This window comes from Drosophila novamexicana, unplaced genomic scaffold (assembly GCF_003285875.2).
Source record: "Drosophila novamexicana strain 15010-1031.04,08,12 unplaced genomic scaffold, DnovRS2.1 tig00000024-arrow-pilon, whole genome shotgun sequence".
Classification (NCBI taxonomy): domain Eukaryota; kingdom Metazoa; phylum Arthropoda; class Insecta; order Diptera; family Drosophilidae; genus Drosophila; species Drosophila novamexicana.
In genome coordinates, this window is record NW_020824768.1 from 1681709 (window position 1) to 1702264 (window position 20556).

At 45.0% G+C, this 20556-nt stretch overlaps 5 protein-coding genes across 6 annotated transcripts; 3 read left to right on the top strand and 2 right to left on the bottom strand.

The window, feature by feature from the left end:
* The first annotated feature begins 28 nt into the window (after positions 1-28).
* LOC115770980 (gram-negative bacteria-binding protein 3) lies at positions 29-1584 on the top strand. Its single transcript, XM_030716450.1, has one exon. It carries the CDS (start codon positions 49-51, stop codon positions 1528-1530), a length of 1482 nt encoding a protein of 493 aa, XP_030572310.1. The 5' UTR covers positions 29-48; the 3' UTR covers positions 1531-1584.
* An 80-nt stretch (positions 1585-1664) lies between these two features.
* Positions 1665-2640, top strand: LOC115770981 (50S ribosomal protein L7/L12). Of its 2 annotated transcripts, none has more exons than XM_030716452.1 (2): positions 1665-1874; positions 2002-2640. In XM_030716452.1, exon 2 carries the CDS (start codon positions 2013-2015, stop codon positions 2559-2561), a length of 549 nt encoding a protein of 182 aa, XP_030572312.1. In that variant the 5' UTR covers positions 1665-1874; positions 2002-2012; the 3' UTR covers positions 2562-2640. The 2 variants fall into 2 exon arrangements, with proteins under 2 accessions (XP_030572312.1, XP_030572311.1); XM_030716451.1 differs by having other exon boundaries at positions 1666-1937; positions 2002-2639.
* A 390-nt stretch (positions 2641-3030) lies between these two features.
* On the top strand, positions 3031-5349 carry LOC115771025. The gene is made up of 3 exons (XM_030716551.1): positions 3031-3729; positions 4233-4391; positions 4455-5349. The coding sequence occupies exons 1-3, from the start codon at positions 3501-3503 to the stop codon at positions 5327-5329; spliced, it is 1263 nt and encodes a 420-aa protein (XP_030572411.1). The 5' UTR covers positions 3031-3500; the 3' UTR covers positions 5330-5349.
* Positions 5350-5417: 68 nt separating this feature from the next.
* On the bottom strand, positions 5418-8771 carry LOC115771024 (valine--tRNA ligase, mitochondrial). Its single transcript, XM_030716550.1, has 4 exons — positions 8578-8771; positions 6331-8519; positions 5639-6268; positions 5418-5567 (listed from the first exon to the last, which is right to left on the bottom strand). The coding sequence occupies exons 1-4, from the start codon at positions 8681-8683 to the stop codon at positions 5517-5519; spliced, it is 2976 nt and encodes a 991-aa protein (XP_030572410.1). The 5' UTR covers positions 8684-8771; the 3' UTR covers positions 5418-5516.
* Positions 8772-8902: 131 nt separating this feature from the next.
* Positions 8903-10021, bottom strand: LOC115771113 (elongation of very long chain fatty acids protein 4-like). The gene is made up of 4 exons (XM_030716677.1): positions 9768-10021; positions 9501-9663; positions 9258-9429; positions 8903-9207 (listed from the first exon to the last, which is right to left on the bottom strand). Exons 1-4 carry the CDS (start codon positions 9920-9922, stop codon positions 8903-8905), a joined length of 795 nt encoding a protein of 264 aa, XP_030572537.1. The 5' UTR covers positions 9923-10021.
* Between the last annotated feature and the right edge of the window lie 10535 nt (positions 10022-20556).

Genomic DNA, 20556 nt, shown 5'->3' on the forward strand with positions numbered 1-20556 from the left:
AGATTCTTTATTTGAGCTTTGTGCGCATTTGTTATTCTCAACGCCGTCATGTCACACGGCTTGCGCTTTGTTTTCTGTGGGTTTTTCCTGCTGCTACTGGCCCTGGCCAGTGGCTACAAGGTGCCCAAGGCTAAAATTGAGGTGTTCTACCCGAAAGGCTTTGAGGTATCCATACCGCACGAGGAGGGCATTACGCTCTTCGCCTTCCACGGCAAACTGAACGAGGAGATGGAAGGTCTGGAGGCAGGCACTTGGGCACGTGACATTGTCAAGATGAAAAACGGACGTTGGACTTTCCGAGATCGCCAGGCCGAGCTAAAACCAGGCGACGTTCTATACTATTGGACCTACGTTATCTACAACGGCCTGGGTTATCGCGAAGATGATGGCGCTTTCGCGGTAAATGCATTCAGTGGCAGCATACCGACGCCCGTTTCAACGACTGCGTCACCACCACGAACGACAACTCCATCCACGGGAGACCCAGATTTCGACATTAGGCTCGGCGCTTGTGATGCTCCCAAGACGCATGTGAACGGCGTGCCGACTCGTTGCGTTAGCCAACTGATCTTTGTGGAGGAATTTAACGCTGGCAAGCTGGATCCGGCCAAATGGCTAGTGGAGCATCGTTTCTCTGGCGTTCCGGACTATGAGTTTAACATATACACGAATGATGCACCCGACACGTTGAGCCTGGTCAATGGAAAGGTTGTGCTGAAACCCTTTTCAACGAAACGCTTATACAAACAAAGTTTGGACTCTAAGCTGGATCTGGGAAGCGAATGCACTGGCGAAAAGGGCACGTCGGACTGTGTCCGTGATGCCAGGAACAGGAACAGGCCCGACAAGCTGCCCCCACTAGTGTCCGCACAGTTCTCCACCAAGAAGAGCTTCTCCTTCAAATATGGACGGGTCGAAGTGCGCGCCAAGATGCCGCGGGCCAAGTATCTGGTGCCCCAGCTATGGCTACAGCCCAAGGCCCATGTTTACGGCAAAGACGACTATCAGTCTGGTCAGTTGCGCATTGCCTATGCCCGACAAACGACTGGGGGTCAACTGGACCTTTACGCCGGAGCATTGCTCAATGCCCAGGAGCCGTTGCGTTCCACCAAGCTGTGTCACAGGCTGGGCTCCAGCAGCAGCAGCGACGATTGGAGCGAGAGCTTCCACAACTATACGCTGGAGTGGACGCCACGACAGCTCAAGTGGTTCGTGGATGGCCAGGAGCTGTGCACCAAGGGCAGCGAGACTGGCGCATTCAGCGAGACGAGCGTTGCCAATAAAAAGCTGCCAAATGCGGATGAGCTGGAGAAGGGCACTGGTATTGCGCCTTTTGATCAGGAATTCTATTTGACATTTGGAGTAGGCGTTGCAGGATTCAATGAGTTCTTTTACGACTCAGATAAACCTTGGCATGAAGCAGATCCTCGAGCCATGAACGATTTTTGGAACACTTTTAGGCAAAAGCAGGATCAGTGGCTAGATCAGGCACAGCTCACAATTGATTATGTCAAGGTTTATAGTGTATAAAGTCAATAGCTTATATAATGGCCTAATAAAAAATGGATATTCCTGCTAAAAATTCAATTTGTACGTTGAATTTGTCACAAATTTTTTTCAAACGTAGCCCAATATTAAGTGTGCAAGCATATATATATATTTTGTCAAAAAGAAATAAATTAATACTCAAATAGGGAGATTTTCGGATAGGTGAAGCGGCTAGATCTGACCGAAAAAAAGTTAAATTTACCAAGCTATTAATTTTAGCTGCTTATTTGAAATCTCGATAGTTCAATTATTTAGTAGGGTCACACTGCCCGCATCGATAGCAGAGTCACGAGCACGAACAGCTGTGTGCCTATTGCCCTTTTTCGGTAAACTTCCATCACTAGTGCTCACATAACCCTCTGCGGCATTTGTCCATTAGAAAAACACAAGTAAATTGGACATAGACTCGTATTTAGATGCTTTTCTAACTTAAATCACGTTTCTCATTGCCAGCTGAACACAAAATGCAAATCACACGCCTTGTGCTGCGCCAACTTAGACGCCAAATCCACGTTCAACGTCAGTACAGTGCTGCTGCTCCGGCCGCAGCTGCAGCCGCTGAGAAACTCGTGCCACCCGTGCCGGAAGGCGCCGCCAAGCCACCCAACCCAAAGCTCGACAGTATCGTCAACAATATAGCCGCGCTTAATCTGCTCGAGGTGGCCGAACTGAGCACGCTGCTGAAACAAAAACTGAATCTGCCAGAGACTGCATTTGCGCCCCAGTTCGCCGCCGCCGGCCCCGCGCGTGCTGCTGCTGCCGATGATGAGGAGGAGGCGGCGCCCAAGAAAGTACAGACCTCGTTCAAGGTGAAGATGATCAAGTTCGATGAGAAGCAAAAGGTGGCGCTAATTAAGGAGGTCAAGAATCTGCTCGAGGGCATGAATCTGGTGCAGGCCAAGAAGTTTGTGGAGAGTGCGCCGACCATTGTCAAGGAGGACGTTACGAAAGAGGAAGCCGAGAAGCTGAAGGAGGCGCTGGCCAAGGCGGGTGCCATCATTGAAATTGAATAAGCTTACTTTTTTCTACTATTTGGCACCAATGTCTAGATGCTAGTTATTTGTTGTAATAAAAAACTGGACAGCACATGCTGTAAACTTACAGGTATGCCTTCTAAAATAACAAATGTATGAAATAACTGTTATTTGTGGCAACTTTGTTGCAACTTTCTACGGGGTTTCCTCTCAAGAATTGACCACTTTTACCTTTCTGAATGAGTTTAAACATTAATTAGTAGCCGGCATATATATTAACTCGATGTAATTAGTGCGACTCTGCTAATTGAAGTCGTGCGCAGTGCCCACCACTAGGCGATGAATGCAGTTGCGGTTTGAGCATCGCCCAGCGTTGCCACTGTAATGCGAATTGTACCGTTAAAGAGCTGTTACATCATTTGTAATGAAGCCCGGCTCGAAATGGGAGTGTTAACTATAAATAAATTCAAATTGAGCGATAAACTCAGACTTGGCTACTGTGTTTGCACATTCAAATAAAAGCAAACAGCGCGCACTTTCTACGGTAGGAGGAATCATGCGACGATTGTTCACGCGTGTACCGAAAATTATGTGCGTATAGCTTCGGTATGGGTATGCTGTGTATCACTTTCATCGACCCGTTGATTTGTTTGCTGTCATTTTGAAAATGTTTTTTACAGAACCGTCGACTGGCTGTGCGTGAATGCTCCAAATATTTGCAGCCGCTGAAATAAACTTCACACGACTTGCGCTGCATTGCCCGCCCCGGAGAAATGTGGAGCGCAGGGAAGGCTGGAGCCGCGCGTCGCGGTCTTTCAATTAGCACCTGCCGTCTCACCGGTGGCCCAGTAAGCTCCAGAGCTGCGGCCCGCCTCAGCTCAGTCTCAATCGAAGCATAGACGCGTACAAGACGTTCTTTCCGCCGTGATTTCGGTCCTAAGTGAAAAACCGAAAGTGAATTGGATCGCTATTTTAGCCATGTCAGAACGCACACATTCCACGCGCATTTTGGCCATTGTGGCCCTCTTCTTCAGCAGCTACATTGTGGGCATTTACAGTGCGGCCCGGGCCAGCAGCCAATTGCTGCACTCGGATGCAGCGCACAATGACAGTCGCTCGCTCGAAGACAAACTGGATTTGCTGGACAAGGAGGCTGCGTCGCAGACGGAGACGGGCCTGGCGCGGAGCAGCTCTCGAAATCCTCGCTGTAAGTTTCCAAGTAAAAGCTTAAAGCTTCCTTACTCGTGTGTGAGTGCTGGACGTTTGTTTTGCCGTCGCCAGTCCAATGCATGTATGTGGGTCACATTTCAATTATCACCCAGTGGGCAGGTTCCGTGCTGAACTCTTTAGTCTTAGCCACACTCTGTGACAGCGCGGCAACTTACAGATTCCCCGTGGTACTTGGCTTCCGAGTTACTTTGATCTGAGTAATAGAATATCAGAGAGCGGTTACTTACATGAAAATTTTAACAAATCTGTTGCTATCAATTGTAATTTAAATAGTTTTCGAAGCCAAATAGTTGTGAACTATCTTCGGGATCAATCTGATTATATTAGACCTAATGATCGCCTGATATAATCTAATGAATCCTAGAATTTCCTTAGTTTCCAGCCAGCGATAAAAAGGATAACGCTCTTTAGAATATTCTTAATTTGTTAAATTTAATTGCAATTCAAATAATCTGTTATAATCCTTCTGAAACTTAACAGGGTTTCCCTTCTATACGATCGGTCGTTTTTCGAATGACATTTGCCTGGGCAACAATCTTCTAATGGGCACCTGCGTCATAAGTGGAGAATGCACCGATAATAATGGCGTGGCAGCCGGCAGTTGTTCCACCATTACCAACCAGGCCATTTGCTGCATATGTAAGTTGACTCGAGTTCACGTTACGCCCCTCCAAAGCTGACCTGACGCCGCCTGTTTTACAGACCAGCGCACCTGTGGCGCCAGCACCAGCTACAACAACACATATTTCTACAACAGCAACTATCCGGCACCTTTTGCCGGCGGCGGACGTTGCAGCATTGTGGTCACTCCGCCGGACTCGACCATTTGCCAGCTGCGCATCGATTTTCTGGCCCTGTCGCTGGCGCCGCCAACCGGTGATGGTTTGTGCAGCACCGATGCGTTGACCATATCGGGTGGTGCCTCGCAGGTGCCCACTATTTGTGGCGAGAACTCCGGCCAGCACGTTTATGTGGACTTCAATGGCGTCGGTTCCATTACCATATCGGTGGCCACATCCGGCAGCTACACGTTCAATCGCCAGTGGCAGTTCCAGCTACGCATGATAGGCTGCACCTCGGCGACACTGGCGCCCGCCGGTTGTCTGCAGTATCACATGGGATCCTCGGGCAATATTGCGAGCTTCAACTATGTGTCCGCTGCCTCCTCGGCGCTCAACTCGATTGGTGTGCAGGGCACACGGCAGTTGGCCAGCATGCGCTATGGCATTTGCATACGCAAGGCCACCGGCATATGCTCCATTACATACAGTCAGGTCAGCTCGGATGCGTACTCATTTACGATGACGAACGATGTGGGCGCCGTGGATCCCACGCTGCTGGCCACATCCGCGGTGCAGAGTCAGGACTGCACAACGGATTACATAATTATACCGGCGCCCACGCAGAGCGGCACCAATATGCCCAGCGACAGGTTCTGCGGCCTGGGTCTGGTCGCGACGACGAGTGCTGCGAAACCCTTTGTGGTCTACGTCGTGACGGATGCCAATGAGGAGATGGACATATCGAATCGTGGCTTCTACTTGTCCTACTCGCAAAATTCGTGCCCCGTGCTATAATTCAAAATGTTTATATGTTATATGGATGCCAACTCGAGATGATTAATCAATAGCAATAAATTAATTTATACAACACATTAATATTTTATACAAGTCTTAGTCGGGTTAACACATATATCTGTTTAACAATATCAGGGTTTACTGTACATAATTTATCTAACAAACTCGAGCAGGAGTACGATTCGAACTACGCGGCCAAACGAATAAGATTATCAATTTCCGCCTCGAGCTCTTTGATCTGTAATTGATTTAACGGATTAGTAAAAGCCAACTATATATATTAGGATTAGGATTAGAATGTGGACTCACCCGATTATTAAAATGCACCTTTGTGGCACTATCGGCCATCAGCTGAAAGGCCTCGTTGTCCACGCGCAGGCGATACTTCTGCAGCTCGTTGACCAGTTTCTTGAGCTTCTTCTTGTTCTCCTTAATCATTTCTTCGCGCTTGGCCGGGGGCATAGGGATGTCTTCGTTCATGCTAATGCCAAAGGAGCAGAGCGCGCCGGCTGTTGAGAAAAAGTTCAGCTTCTTGGAGAACTTGGACTCCTCGTTCAGCAGTTCCAGCTCCACGCCCGCGCAGCGCGTTAGCACTGCAATCTGGTCGAGATGACGACGCAGTATAGTTTCCGCCTCCTCGTTTTGGGCAAATAGACACAATTTGGGTGAATGGCGTTTGCTGATCTGATTGCGGCTCTTCACCTGCCGCACGGTCGTGCAAATGCTGACTATATCGGCAACCTCGGCCTGCAGTTTGGGGTCCAGATACTGCGATAGCTTCAGCTCAATATTGAGCGGCACATGCTGCAGCAGTTCGTCGGCAACAAAGGGCGTAAAGGGCGACATGGCCTGCAGGCCCCAGCTGAGGCAGGCGGTCAGAGTTGCCACGTGGACGTAGGCGCTGGGGCTACGACTGCTGATGGCCGCTTTTGTGGTTTCCTGGCAGACAAGAGTAGCATTAGGTGGTGCACAAAGTAAGTGGCTGCATAGTAAAGACTTACCAGGTAAACATCACACAGATTTTGATAGAAGAAATGCTTCAGCGCCGAGGTGGCCATGTGGAAATTGTAGTTGGTGGAGCAGTCGGAGCATATGGACAGTGTCTCGGCCAGTCGCCCGATGATCCAGCGATCCCACATGCCGAGCTTAACGCCCTCCATGGTCTCAAATTCATTTAGACCAATGCCCAAAGATTTGGCCGAACCCAGTGTGAAGCGCATGGCCTGCCAGATCTTGTTGAGGAACAGTTTGTTGGTGTAGCAGGCGGCCACATCAAAGTTGATGAAATGATTCTTAATATTATGGCTCAGCAGCGTGAAGCGCAGCGCATCCGTGCCGCACTCTTGGATGCCATTCGGAAACATTTTGGTCATGCCCATAGTGGATGTTTTCAGCTCCTTGGGATTGATTATGCCCGAATCGCAGGATTGCTGCAGTGCCGCCTTCAGGCTGTCCAGGCTGGCGCCCTGAACGACCTGCTGTGGCGTCACAATATTGCCCAGGCTCTTGGACATCTTTCGGCCCTGTGCATCGCACACGATGCCATTGAGCAGGATGCGACCGAAGGGCGCCTTGCCGGTTAGCTTCAGGCCCATCATCATCATGCGCGCCACCCAAAAGAAGAGTATATCATGGCCAGTTTGCATCAGGTTCAGCGGATACTTCTCTTTGTAGCTTTCATCGGGCCAACCAGCCACGGAGAAGGGCAACAGCGAAGAGGAGAACCAGGTGTCCAGTACATCTGGGTCTCGGGTCAGTCTTAGTTCCTTGCTGCCCAATTTGAGCTCCGCCTTTTCGCGGGCAGCTTCCTCATCGATTGCGGCCACCCAGCAGCTATTGCCTTTGGAGTCAAAGGCTTGGTATGCGGGCACCTGGTGACCCCACCACAGCTGACGGGAAATGCACCAGTCGCGCGAGTCCTGCAGCCAGCGCTCCCATTCCAACTCGAAGATGGAGGGCATTATTTGCAGTCGGCCGCTTTTCAGCTCTGACAGGGCATCCTCGGCCATGGATTGGGTCTCGAGGAACCACTGTGGCACCATCATGTATTCGATGATGTCCTTGGAGCGTGAACACAGCGGCAGCTGCATCTTATGTGCACGCACCTCACGCAGCAGGTCTAGTTCCTCCAGGCGATCCACGATCAGATCGCGTGCCTCAAAGCGTGGTTTACCCCGAAACTCTGAAAAGGCCTCCTCGATTTCGCCGCTTTCGGTAAACACGCGGCGTCCCTCCAGATTGTGGCGAGTGGCCAGCTCAAAGTCGAATTTGTCATGGGCTGGTGTAATCTTAACGGCACCAGTGCCGAATTCTCTGTCCACGCTGAGATCATAGATCAAAGGAATTGTGTCGCCCCGAAACGGATGCCGCAGTTTAACTTCCTCCCGGCTGCGGTATTTGCTGTAACGTGGATCGCCCGGGTTCACAGCAACCGCCACATCACCTAGAATGGTTTCGGGTCTTGTGGTGGACACGACAATCTCCTCGGCCGTGCCATCCTCTTCGGTCTGGCCACCAACTACGCGATAGGCAATGTCAAAGATGCGTCCGAAAAGCACATTGTGGTCGTAGCCAGGCACGGCAATTTCAATAGGCTCCTTCACCTCCATAGTTTCCACCTCAATGTCGGAGATGGCGGAGCGCAGGGCACAAGACCAGTTCACGAGCGAATTGCGTCGCTTAATTAATCCTTCGTCGAAGAGTCGCTCAAAGGCCACATTTACCGCAAGTGCCTGCTTGGTGTCCATGGTAAAGTACACATGCTCCCAGTTGAGCGTACAGCCCAGCTGGCGCAAATCCTGCACAATGCCAGCGCCCTTTTCTGCTTTCCATTTCCACACCTCCTCCAGGAAGGCTGTGCGTCCGATTTCCTGCCGTGTTATACCCTTGGTCGCGGCCAACGTGCGCTCCACGACCACCTGTGTGGCAATGCCGGCATGATCGGTGCCCGGCACCCACTCCACCTCGTAGCCCAGCTGTCGTTCCTGGCGCGCAATTACATCCTGCACGGTGGCATTCAGTGCGTGCCCCAAATGCAAATTGCCAGTTACATTTGGAGGCGGCAGTATCATGCGGTATGTGCCACGTTTGCAAGAGGTGAGCACCTCCTTCTTTGGCTCCTTCTCACGCGCCCAATACGCATCCTCCACTACCTTTGGCTGGTAGCCCGGCGCTAATGGCAAATCGGCGCCTGAGTTCAACTTTTGTTAGCCGGCGTTTTTCTTTAATGAAAATATCATTGAACTCACCTTTGGACGTGGTATAGTAAAGCGTGGATGTGACATTTAGCAATTTTGGCTGGCAAAGATGTTTGTGTTTGACTAAATTACGGGTAACTACTTTAATAATTTGCATTATTCCAATTCCGTGGGCCTCGGCAATTGTTGTTATGTCAACTGGTTAGGGGCAGTGTGTACACAACGTTCAAAATGTTCAAAAATGTTCATAAATACAAACAGCTGATTGCTAGAGCTGAGAGCGATAGTTGCTTCGATACGATTGTTATCGATACCAATTCAAAATAAGCCCGCTCATATATTTGAAATATATTTGTGGCTGTCAGTTATTTTCGTTTTATTGATACTGACTGCATTTATTAGTTGCTTTCTTATATTTTTGCGTATAAAATCGACCAAAGAGAATAAGAAAAGAGATCATATATGCAACTCCCGTAAAACTAAGCCATGGTTGGTACTCACACCTGTATACAAGAGCCTGAGCTCCCCAAGCCAGCCCCAATGCAAACTGCAACAGCTGCAGCACCGTTAAATAGCGTTTCCACCATAGATATGGGTACAACCGAGGTCCCAGAGCGCTCAGTGAGTAATATCCGTACATAATGATGTGCACAAACGAGTTCATCAGGGCCGGAACAAAGGCTGAAAGCGGTAGACTTTAGGAAAATACTTGTATAAGCTACATAACTTACTGGAGCCGGTGGGAATCCATTTTACTACTATCCAGCATATAACAAACATGCTGCTGTGATGATAAACGTGCAAAAAAGTCAGCTGTGACCACTTCTTGCGGAGTATAAAAAATAAAGTGTCGGCAAACTCCAAAATCTTTGTTATGTAGAACCACCAAAACGCCGTCGCAATCTGTTGATTAAGGTGGGCACAGACACAATTTTCGCTACTCCAAAGTGGAACAGAAATATGCATCAACTTACACGTACTTCATGTGGATCATAGCTAACTCTGTACGGCTGACACTGGAGGCTGTAGTTAAGGGCCCGCGATGCAGTGTAGAGCTCGAGGCAAATGTGGGCGTTGAGCATGGCCATGAACAAATTGTAGCAGAACAATGGGGCACGCAGCTGAAATGGCTTGCGACTGCAACGGATGCAGCATGAATGAAAGAGAATATGATGGTATTTAAGGGTGCTGTTTGTATTCCACACACACACACACACACACACACACACATACATACGCACCTGGCCATCCATTTGGGCGCAAAGTGCACCAGCAGCAAGTACAAGGCCAGCAGAGCCGCAGCATTCCAAGGCGATGCCACCATCGGCCAAGATTGTGTGCGCTCATCCGCCAGCTCGGCAAACGGATAACTGTCCAGCCAGCCAGAGGACGACATGACCTATCGCCGTCTAGGAATGCCAGTGGGAACTAAGTGTGCCAGCTCGTTGCACGCTGGCTTTTTATTATGTTGGCCTGGCCATTGATGCGTTTAAATGCCGGCCGTTCGTTTAAATACATATTTGGACTAGTACATTTTGTTTTCTTTAATTAAAAACCATTTACTTGACCCCTAGACCGATTCAAGCGTGAACTACCTAAGGGTCACAAGATGCTTAAATGTACATCAAGATGTTGTCGCAACAATAAAATATACTTAACCTTATGACTATGTTATATTTATTGGGTCATATATCTCTTGTCTGGTGAATGATTAAAGCAAAGCAGGTTCCACATTGAAAAAAACATCATATTTTATTGGTATTTTCCTGTTATATAGCATAGCATGTAAAGCTGTAGTGGCTTATTTGAATTCATGAGAATCGCAGAGAAAGGCGATAGTTAGCAATACGTTTCTGCATGTTATTTTGCAGCACAGCGGGGGCAGTTATAAAAAATAAAGTAAACTTGGTTTGCGTTTGAAATTAAGGTCCACAAATGCTTACATATACGCAGACAAACATACAGACATGCCCACAAGGTAATTTTTACTTGGTCTGCGTTCAATATTCGGCAGCCTGCCAAGTTTTTATCTATACATTTCAATTATTTATGGGCTTAAAATGAAACTGTAACGATTGAAAATAAAAATATAAGTACCGAATTTTGTAGATTTATAGTTTTAATTTAATGAAGATGAGTTTTTATTTCATTGAGCTCAGGCTTGGGACAAGCAAACCCTTTCATTGACCTAGTGCAAACGTTTGATACATAATAAACATATATTTATCTGTAGCTTTCTAGTTGCTGTGGCCCTCAAACAGTGCAGTCGGCGGAACAGATGAATAAAACGTGAAAAGGCACAAACGTGAGTGGAAAATTAAAAGCCAAATGTTAAATAAACATTTGTCCAAGCAACACTGAGGACTTGCATTGCCAAAATGCGCTACACCCAGTCAGGTATTTCAATTCTGAAATGCAGTTTACAGCTTGACAACATTTATTGTGCCCAGGACTTGCAATGCTTGCCATAGACAAAAGGCAGCTTCTGGGGCCGCTAAAGTATTCGATGCATCCAAGGGGGGGGACACAGCGGGGGGCACAAATAGAGGCAACAACAGGGCTTGCATTCGACTTGGCCATCCTGGCTCCGGCCAAGTCCTAATGCTCTGCCAGCTTTCGCTCTGCCAGCTGTTGTACTTTTAGCGTCTGCGTCTCCGACTCCTTTGGCCCTTTATTTGTACTGACTTTGGCTCCATTTTCTATTATTGTTTTCTTTATTTGTATTACTGTACGTGTCTGCACCTAAGGCACTTTGTGCCCCCTCCCTCTCACTCTCTCTCTCTCTCTCAGCCTGGTTATACTTGGCGACCACTGTTGGAGCAGCTGCGTCCAAAAGTTGTTAGTCAAAGGGTTAAGCATGAGAGCATTATACATTCTCATATTTTATTTCCAGCTGCAGTAGAACGCGTTACAGGACCAGCTCGGAACTTTTATATCGGTAAGAAAAATGTGCCTTAAACCAAGAGTCAATTTTCATTAAAATATTGTCACTGTTGTCAGAGCCTCAAAATGGCATTTCAGCATATGTGTACACTCAGAAAAATAAATGGACTAGAATAGCGCAAAATTGCATGATACTTGGTTGAAGTTGACAAACAAGAAAGATTGGCGAACGTAACGAAATAGAATATGTACTAAAATCCACAAATTTTAATCTTCTTTTAATTTTTAACGAATAGAAATTTAAGTTGTGATCAAATATACATTTCAAACTCTGCATTTGCTCAGACAAAAATGTTTTAGGCCAATTAGTCTTATTTTAAGATAATTTTTTTTCGTGTAGCAAAACTTTTCTCTTTTTTTGAATACCTAATAATTTATTATTAATTATTTTTAAAGCAATTAGGCCTGTTTGATGTTTTTTTCGTAGTGTATGCACGCATCTGCCCTGTGCCCTGTGTCCACGCCCACCGCCCATCGCCCATCGCCCACATTGTGCGGTTAACCGCTTGGCTTTGCTTATCATTGGGCAGAGGAAGCTGCACACATGCCTCAATGTCCTGCGGCAGCGCTTGTCCTTTTGTCATCTGTGTGTGTGTGTGTGAGTGTGTCTGTGTGTGTGTGCTTATATATGCGTGTAATTAAGTTAGTGTGATTGTTATAATTCACGAATTCAGGGCCGGAGTTAAAAGGGCGCACAACAGCCTCACAAGTTCGTTTGCCAAACCAAATAATCTAGTTCCATGCTTGGAACGAGCCAGTTCAGCCATCCAAGCGAGCATTCAGTGACATTTTTGCGGCAATGCCAACATTTTTGATAGATTTGCACGATGTGCTCATCAACCGGCTTGTAGCTCGTACTGCATCGTTAGTTTAGATCCCTTGTGGTAAGGGCTGTGGGAAAGTGGGGTGAAGGGACGCGGGGGCGGGGGGCAGGACACGGGCCAGTCAATTTGAGTTTATCGCGCCGACATTGTCGCCCTGTCTGTGCTCCACGTGAGTTATTAAATAGATTACAGTTTTGTGTTTGGGGGCTTTGCATATGCACAATGTGTCACCGAACATGTCCTGCAGTCCGCCCCAAACCGCAAGCAGGAGTCAGTAGAAGGGAGCTACACACATACACACAAAGACACTCGCACACACACACACGCACACACGTGAGCACACAATGCCCAACATGCATGAGCGGTTCATGAAATTGAGTTTCTGTTTTGCCCACTGTGCACCCCTCGCTGCTATTTATGTCTCCCAGTCCATGAAGAGTTCTATAGTAGATGGCGCATATTTTAGAAGCTGAATAAAAAATAATAACAAAAAAAAAACACAAACGAGAAAATATATATAATCGAAATAAACGAGCATAATATACCTGCCTGCTGGTTTAATTTATAATCAAGTTCCATATATTTTTTCTGTTTCCATTTCGGTTTTCCCTTGAATATGCTATATCAATTTTCAGTAACCATTGGACATCGGTCGTGGCTGCAGCAATTGCTGTCAGTGAAAATGTCATAAAGCAAGTTGTCGTCCTTCGCTTGTTGTTGTTGTTGTTGGCGTTTTTTACTTTTTATACCCTATACTTAATGAAAATGGGAAAAGAGGTTATGATGTTTTTAGGCAAATGTATGTAATGGGCAGAAGGATGCATCTACGACCCTAAAAAGTATATATATATACTTCAGATATATATTTTTAATCAAGACAACTATCATCAACAGCTTGAGCACGTTTCTCCCGCTCCTCAAGCTAGCCAAGCTTTGATCTTTCGGATATTTGTTCACTTGGCTGCGATGCTTAAGCCCTGAAAATTGCACAAAGATGGGACTACAAAGAACGAAGTTCCTTCAGAATGCACTTTTTATAGAGCTAAGTGAAGAAGTTTCTAGTATGTGTGCATGTGTATACATATGTATATGTTTAAAAGCAACTTCTAATGTCTGTTACTGAACCTTGTCGCCGGGTACAGGATATCTCCTAGTCGTGTTGTGTTGCTCTCCGCACTTTGACTTGTTTTTTAATGATGATTCCAGCAAGTTGAATGCTTCGCTGCTTTTTTTGTTTGTTATTTGTTGTTCTTTGTGTTGCGAGTGGCATATTGAAAGCGGATACTGGCCAGGTCAGTGGCTCAGCTGTCGATGGCCATGATGAGCTGACCGTTGCACTTGGCTCTGGTTCGTTTGCAGCATTTCCGGCTCGTCTCCGGGCAATGGCAAAGTGACAAAGTGCTCGGCGCTGTATTAAGAAACCATTTTGAGAACTGTCTCAAAGGATTTATTATTACTTACTATTGGTAGTTGGTTATTGTTGTTGTTGTTGCTGCTGCTGCTGCTGCTGAATGCACACGTAAATTGCATAACATGAGCTGTTTGGTTGTCTTTGTTGTTCGTCCAATCTACTTATATTTGGAGTCCTTTTCTTTTCATTTTGTTGCCGCTCTCCGGTTCTGGGTGCAACTGTGCGTGGCAAAGTGTGCAACATATTTTATTTGTATTTCCGTTTTGTTGAGTTGTTGCCTTCAGATCGTTCTTCTATGTTACTCCTTACTTCTGCCCGCCCAACTGGTGTTCCACTTACGCAGCTTGGGCTGCCGTTGGCGTTGTCACAACACTTTGATACGCGTTATTTACAACACATTTGTCTTGGCTTCGGTTCGGTTAGCTTGCGGATGCAGCCAGCGCCAGGTGTCTTCTATGGCACATTTATTGCCTTTTCCTCGTGTTGTTGTTTATTCAAGTCTCTAGGTGAGTCATCTCGGGTATTATTTGTCTTAAGTCACTAGCGAAAATAAATGGATCGAATTTAAAGTTTACTTTAAAAGGCACTCAATTGCTGGTTAGAGTGATGGACTGTCTCGATTAGAGAGTAAGGTTGGCTTAAGCTTAAAGAAAAAACACAAGAGTTTACCGAAATTTCTTTGTTTCTTTTCCTAAAAGAACAATTTCCAATTTGTAATATATAACCTACATTTTAAAGTCCACGTCGAAAGATAGTTTTATTTATAAGCATTCGACATTGATTGCTGCACGTCATTTAATTTGTGTAACACATTAATTTGTGCAACCCCAAGTATTTTGGGAATTAGTTTTAGCATTTGGGACCCTCGTTACTTAAAGCAAACTTATTTTGCCAGACATCAATCACTTTGTAAAGATTCTACAGCACTTCACACTTTAATTTGCGTAATGAATTAAATTAAGCTAAGAAAATGTGGAGAACCCTTATTGAACAGACACATCCACAACAACAACAACAAGAAGAAGGAAGCCTAGAGTGGTCCACAAATATTAATTGCATTTTAATGTCTTTATTTTGTCGAATATTTTGCAACACAAAAAGCCATTAAACTGATTACTTACACAGCCATTGACACCTTGGGGCTTTGCACAAGTGAAGCAAGTTGTTTGCCCAAAAGATTCTACGAGTGAGAAGAAAATCAAAATAAAAGCACACCGAAGAGCTCTTCACTTCTTGAACTCAATGTGTGTGTTGGCTCGATACGAATTGCCTTTATATGGAGCAATATCGAAAAACTGGCACATTGGCAGTGAGTGAGACGGCGGCTTTGTTGGCACGACCAAAAACTAAGTCCAACAATTGCCAGTTGCACAAAATAAGTTTTACGTTTTTGCCAGTGGCCCAAAATAGCCGACACAGCATATATACATGCATGTATATGTATTCGTAATGCTACCCAGTTGGCAGCTGACCAGCAGCCGGCCGGCCACAAGACAAAACCAAGAGCCGACCTCACGGACACAGCCATGGACAATAAAACAAATCGCATAGAACTTCATTTTCTGTGGCACACTGCGACGTTTGTGCTGCCATAAAAATGTCCGTAAAAATGCTGAAAGGAAAATCAGTGTTTAATTAAGTTATAAAAATATTTGGCTCATTTGCGCTGTCGGCAACGAGGATTTCGCTTGACTTGACCCAAATCTCCAGAAGCTATTTTAATTGCTTACATTTGTGGCACATTATTGGTAATAAGCGTCACGGAAAAGTTCATTTTCCACAAAAGTTGTCAGTTGTTGTTGCCGTGGGCCATAAACTAGAAATTTAGTTCATCTGCGTACTAGTGAGTACTTATAGTCAGGGCCACAAATATAAAAGGGACTGTAATTCGGTTTACGGTTTGGATCAACTTCTAGGCTTGAGGTTCCATTCTTGAAGCTTGCATATATATTATTTTTGACATGAACTGCAAATTTAGTTAAATTGCAAATCAGTAGGTTCTTATAACCAGGGCTACAACTAAAATTAAATGGCTTGTGGTTTGGCTTATGGCTCAAACTAACTATTTTCTTTTAGGTTCCATTCTTGAAGCTGGGTTTCTAGATAAATGAACCTAGCTTTGAGTTCAAACCTTGGTTTGCCATATCTTACATATATTTAAATATTTCAATTTGTTATTCACAATTGATCCTCCTACTGAATATATTGCAAGCGGAACATATATTCATATGCAAGTTGCGCTTCAAATTTGATACCTTAAAACAAACTTATTTTAAACCAAAGCATTTTTTTTATTAAAATATGGTTCTGTTTGGGTTTTGGCTCTGCTTTTGTTTTGAGCAACTGATTTGCTTTATAGTAAAAAATATTTAGGCTCAGTTCTCGAGCTTGTTTGGTTCAAATTCAGCCTGGCCTTGAACCAGTATTTTCTAGTAAAAATAAACTTGCTCTCAAATATTTTATTACTTTTCCTTTAAAATTAAAAAATTTAAAGTAAGATCCACAACTACTTTAAGTCTAATGTTGTTTTTTTGTACAGTAAAAACTAACCCAAAGTACACTCAGTTTAGCACGACAATAAAAGTCTGACAGTCGCTGTCCGCCCGAGCGAGTTTTCACTGTATTTTGCTTCGGCTTTCTTGCGTTTTTGTCTTGCACAACATATTTCGATGCATTATTTTGTATAATTTATGAAACTCACATGAGTTCGTGCAACTTATTTTACAACTTCTTTATCCGTTTCCTTATTTGTGTGTATGTGCATGCTAAAGCTGCTTGTGCTCACACTCTCTCTCACACACACGCACACACACACGCACACACACACGCACACACTGCAAAGCTGGGCTTAACTGCTGGCGTACAACTTTCAAAGTCAGCCAGGACCAAGGCGAGGCGTCTTGCAACTTTTGCAGCGTCGTCGTCTTTGGGCTGTCCCTCTGAAATTTATCTGGGCACAGCGTGTGTACCCAATTCGACTGGAAGCAAGCAATGTCTGGCCAATGCATCATAGTGCGTGTGTGCGTGTGTGTATCTGTGTGTTGGTTTAGTCTTTTGTTTTGTGGCCAAAATCCGAGTGCATGAAAAATGCATTGCCTGCGGCGCTGCGTTTGCACTTTGCTGCAATTTTTAAATGCCTTTCTAATGCACTGCCTGCAACCGCTGAGCAGCTGGGCGGGTTCGTTGCCCGGGCAGCCGCTCGTAAATCCTGACTTCTTATCGCTAACAGACAATTATGCAAGGCACAGAGTGAGCGAGTGTGTGCCCCGATATCGCCTTGTTTTGGCCCTACTCGATTTCAAATATATTCTGGCGTAATTTTGAGGTAATTTAGTTGAAGGAGGAGACATTGCTGTGGGTAAATTGCGTAATTAGTGGCAGCATGCAAAGTGTTTGATTGAACCCATTGAGTAGATCACATTCAAATGTAAAATTGAATTATGCCGCCGCCGGCCAATCAGGATAATTATCAAGATGATGACTCTGATGATGATTACGCAATGTTTGCGGTTGCTTCCGATGGCCGGCGCCTGAGGTGTGTGTGCCGTGAGGTGTTCGTGTGTATGCGCTACAAGTTTGTTGTGAGGTGTTCGACTAATTGTTTTGCTCTTTGAGCATTAATTCGATGCTAATTATTGCCTAACGTGCGCACAATAAACGCAATTAATATTATGCAGCTGTCCCAACAACAGCAATTAAAATTGCATAATATTTGAGCTTCGATTTTCCATTCATGTCATGCGTCAAATATACGTTGCATTTTTTTTTTATTTTTTGCGGATTACTCTCAATTAAATAGTCAACAGGTTTTGCATTTTGCACAATTTGGCGTCTGTCTAGCTATGCAAACTAAATTGTATTAAATTTGCAAATGCAATTTGCATGAGCTAAAAACCAGCGGCATTATTGTTAATTGAGTGCTCGGAAATTCGTGAATTTTCAAACATTTAACATTGCATACTAATTGGCTTAAAGTGAGGCTTGGATTCGGCATATAAATCGCTCCGTATTTGTTGCCTGCATTTAATAACAAACTACGCTTCAAACCAGGCGCAAGTTTATGCAATATATAAATATGAAATGTGCCATGAAAAAGCAAACACAATCACGCCAAACGAGCTGCTTTAGAAATAAACAATATTGCGCTGGAAACTAAAGCGCATTATGCACAATGATAAACAGAAACTTGGACCTCATAATAAACTGAACAACAAGCATTTGCTGGGCGCCATCAACAAAGAACGACAACAGCTCAACGACAGTTACAAAAGAGTGTGCAACCACAACTGCAATCACAGCCACAATCACAACAATGGTTAAGAATGGCGGTGCAACTTAAAACATGCTGCGCGACATAAGTATTTGTAAAAATATATAGCTCTTTACGGTTAGCCAAAATAATGGTAGATCGAAGAGTTGAAAAAAACATTTATCTCCAAATAATTATTTTCCCGATCGATCTTTAGAGAAGCTCATCAGTAGGCCTCCATTCCGAATATTGCGCACTCTAGCTCTTAAACTATATAAAATAGATCACTTTAAGAGGACATTTTCAGACTACCTGCAAACTTTTTCGTCTCTGGTTTTAAAACTGTGCTTGGCTATAGATTTATTTATTTTACGGCCCCCTAACGGGCGTGGCCCTGTATACAAGCGTATATATAGTACAAATTTGATGTCGTTCACATTGCGAGCGAGCATAAAAACCACAATATAGCTCAAGCAACAGTGTAATGCGCGCTTGCAGCGATCTGGCAACGCTGCCGCCATCGACAGCCATAGGGACGCCATGTTGTTTTTTTGGCGCAGACATTGTTGCCGGCTTCGCCGCAAATGCATTGCATACTTTTGAGCGCGGCCTGCAAATGACATTTGCAATGAGAAGAAAATTGAGCTAAAAAGTTGGTTTCTTATTTGATTTTTTGGAGGTAGCTGGTTTTCATTTTCCTCTTTTTTTTTTTTTTGTGGCGCGAGTTACGTCTCGCACTTATCAAATTACATGGTTGGGTTTTTCGCTTTTGCATTTCAAGTCGCGGTTGCTGCCTGCCTTTACGTTTTTTGTTGTCAACGCAAAGTTTTCTACCTTTGCCGGCAACCGTAGCACAATAAAAAACAACAACAAGTTATTACCATTGCTTTTAGTAGTTTTTATAACTTTTACGACTTTTTAATAAAGTTGCAATGCATTTGCTTGTTGCTGCTGATGGCGCTGGCGCTGGCTGCTGCTGCTGCATTTTGAACCCAAGACAAAGTTTCAAAGCCCGTCGCTGCCTCTTGCGGCAGTCAGCGAATGCTGCCAGTAATTTAAGCGACACACACACACATACACGCACACATACGGAGGCTCAAAGTGAGCTATACCATGTCACATATACACGTATGTCGCTGCATTAAGGGCTTTAAGTAAACGCGCTGACGTTCTAAGCCCAGCCACAAAGACAAACAGCAAACAATACCAGGCAGCAGGGAACTAAAAGCCAATGATTCTGATACTGCTAGCAACTTTCCACTGGCAAGCATGCTAATTTGTCAGACACACACACACACACACACACACGCACACACAGCAGTTGCTACTGATTACCAAGTGGCATATCTCGAATAGCTGGCCAAAAGTTTGGCGCACAACCCAAAAACAACTGTCTGTATGTACGGTCTGGCATGTCAGATGCATTTCGCATCACTTTGGGTTTTGCTCTCTGCCATCTTTGCCCCAGTTGTCTGTTGTCCTTTGTCTGCGGTCTGTTTGGCTGTCGTAACTTTCTGCCCACTTTCGGGAGATATTAAAATTTAGCCACAAAATGTCAAACCGTAACCAAAAGTTATGTGTAAATTATATGCGTGTTTCTCTCTCTTTGCTTGTGTATGTGCGTGTGTGTGCTTGTGTGTGTGTGTGTGTGTGTGCTCTGCATGAGAAGTTGCAGCCAAATGCATTTGACGGGTTGAAAGTCAAGCGCTCGTCTACGCGTAAACTTTGATTTTTATTGGAATGTTATAGTTCATGGGAATTGTCGTTGCATTCACTTGTCTGAAAAGAAAATGAAAGCGTAGGGAGCAATTTTGACATGTTTGCCAAAGCTTATTTTCGGGACGTTTTACGAATTATGACACAAAGCTTTAGAAAATGTGTTTTGCATTCAAAAGACTCTACGCTGCACGAATAACATTGATAATAGCCCTCGCTTCGCTGCAAACGAAAAAATCAAGTCTTCTTCTTATACCATATTCGCAATTTCTTATTGCTTACTCTCTCTAGCTTGTACTGCAACTTTCAGTATGTCTCGCTTTTAGTTTCGAAAATATCGCCTCTCTATGAGATTTTCATGAGTTTAATTTAAGTGAAAGAGCCAATGATTGAAAAACGTTAGAAAGGGAGAGAGAAGGAAAAGGAGATAGAGAGAAAGAGGGCGCACGAGTAAGCGAGTGTGTAAATCGTTTTTCTTTTAAAATCAAAATAACTAACGGAAGCGCTTTTGTTTGTGCTCTCTTAAAAGTTTTGCACGCACTTTCTACGCGAAAAGTTCTTAACCCATTTGTTTAAATAATTGCGCTTGCGGTTTCGCGCACCAAAATATGTACACACACGCACACACACAAAGTCTTGAGCGTGTGCGGTTATGAGAGGGCACTTAAAACGCGCACATCAGGATCAGCAGCTGCAGCCGCATGCTTAACGCTTGAGGCGAACGGCGTGACGCTGGAAACCGCAGCATGCATCAGCAAGGAGCAGCAAGGACCTGCGAGAAGCTGCAAGTGCCAGCCGGCAGCAAGAGCAAGGAGCCAGCAACTGTAATAAGACAGCTCGTTTGCCAGCCTGCCGTCCGCTGCCTGCCGCCTGCTGCCTGCCTGCGT

Coding starts and splice junctions, on each gene's coding strand:
- LOC115770980 (XM_030716450.1), top strand. CDS start 49: ATGTCACACGGCTTGCGCTTTGTTTTCTGTGGGTTTTTCCTGCTGCTA.
- LOC115770981 (XM_030716452.1), top strand. CDS start 2,013: ATGCAAATCACACGCCTTGTGCTGCGCCAACTTAGACGCCAAATCCAC.
- LOC115771025 (XM_030716551.1), top strand. CDS start 3,501: ATGTCAGAACGCACACATTCCACGCGCATTTTGGCCATTGTGGCCCTC. Junction 3,730..4,232: donor CAGCTCTCGAAATCCTCGCT/GTAAGTTTCCAA, acceptor GAAACTTAACAG/GGTTTCCCTTCTATACGATC. Junction 4,392..4,454: donor CCAGGCCATTTGCTGCATAT/GTAAGTTGACTC, acceptor CCTGTTTTACAG/ACCAGCGCACCTGTGGCGCC.
- LOC115771024 (XM_030716550.1), bottom strand. CDS start 8,683: ATGCAAATTATTAAAGTAGTTACCCGTAATTTAGTCAAACACAAACAT. Junction 8,520..8,577: donor TTACTATACCACGTCCAAAG/GTGAGTTCAATG, acceptor AGTTGAACTCAG/GCGCCGATTTGCCATTAGCG. Junction 6,269..6,330: donor ATCTGTGTGATGTTTACCTG/GTAAGTCTTTAC, acceptor CTTGTCTGCCAG/GAAACCACAAAAGCGGCCAT.
- LOC115771113 (XM_030716677.1), bottom strand. CDS start 9,922: ATGTCGTCCTCTGGCTGGCTGGACAGTTATCCGTTTGCCGAGCTGGCG. Junction 9,664..9,767: donor GCGCCCAAATGGATGGCCAG/GTGCGTATGTAT, acceptor CATCCGTTGCAG/TCGCAAGCCATTTCAGCTGC. Junction 9,208..9,257: donor ATGGATTCCCACCGGCTCCA/GTAAGTTATGTA, acceptor TACCGCTTTCAG/CCTTTGTTCCGGCCCTGATG.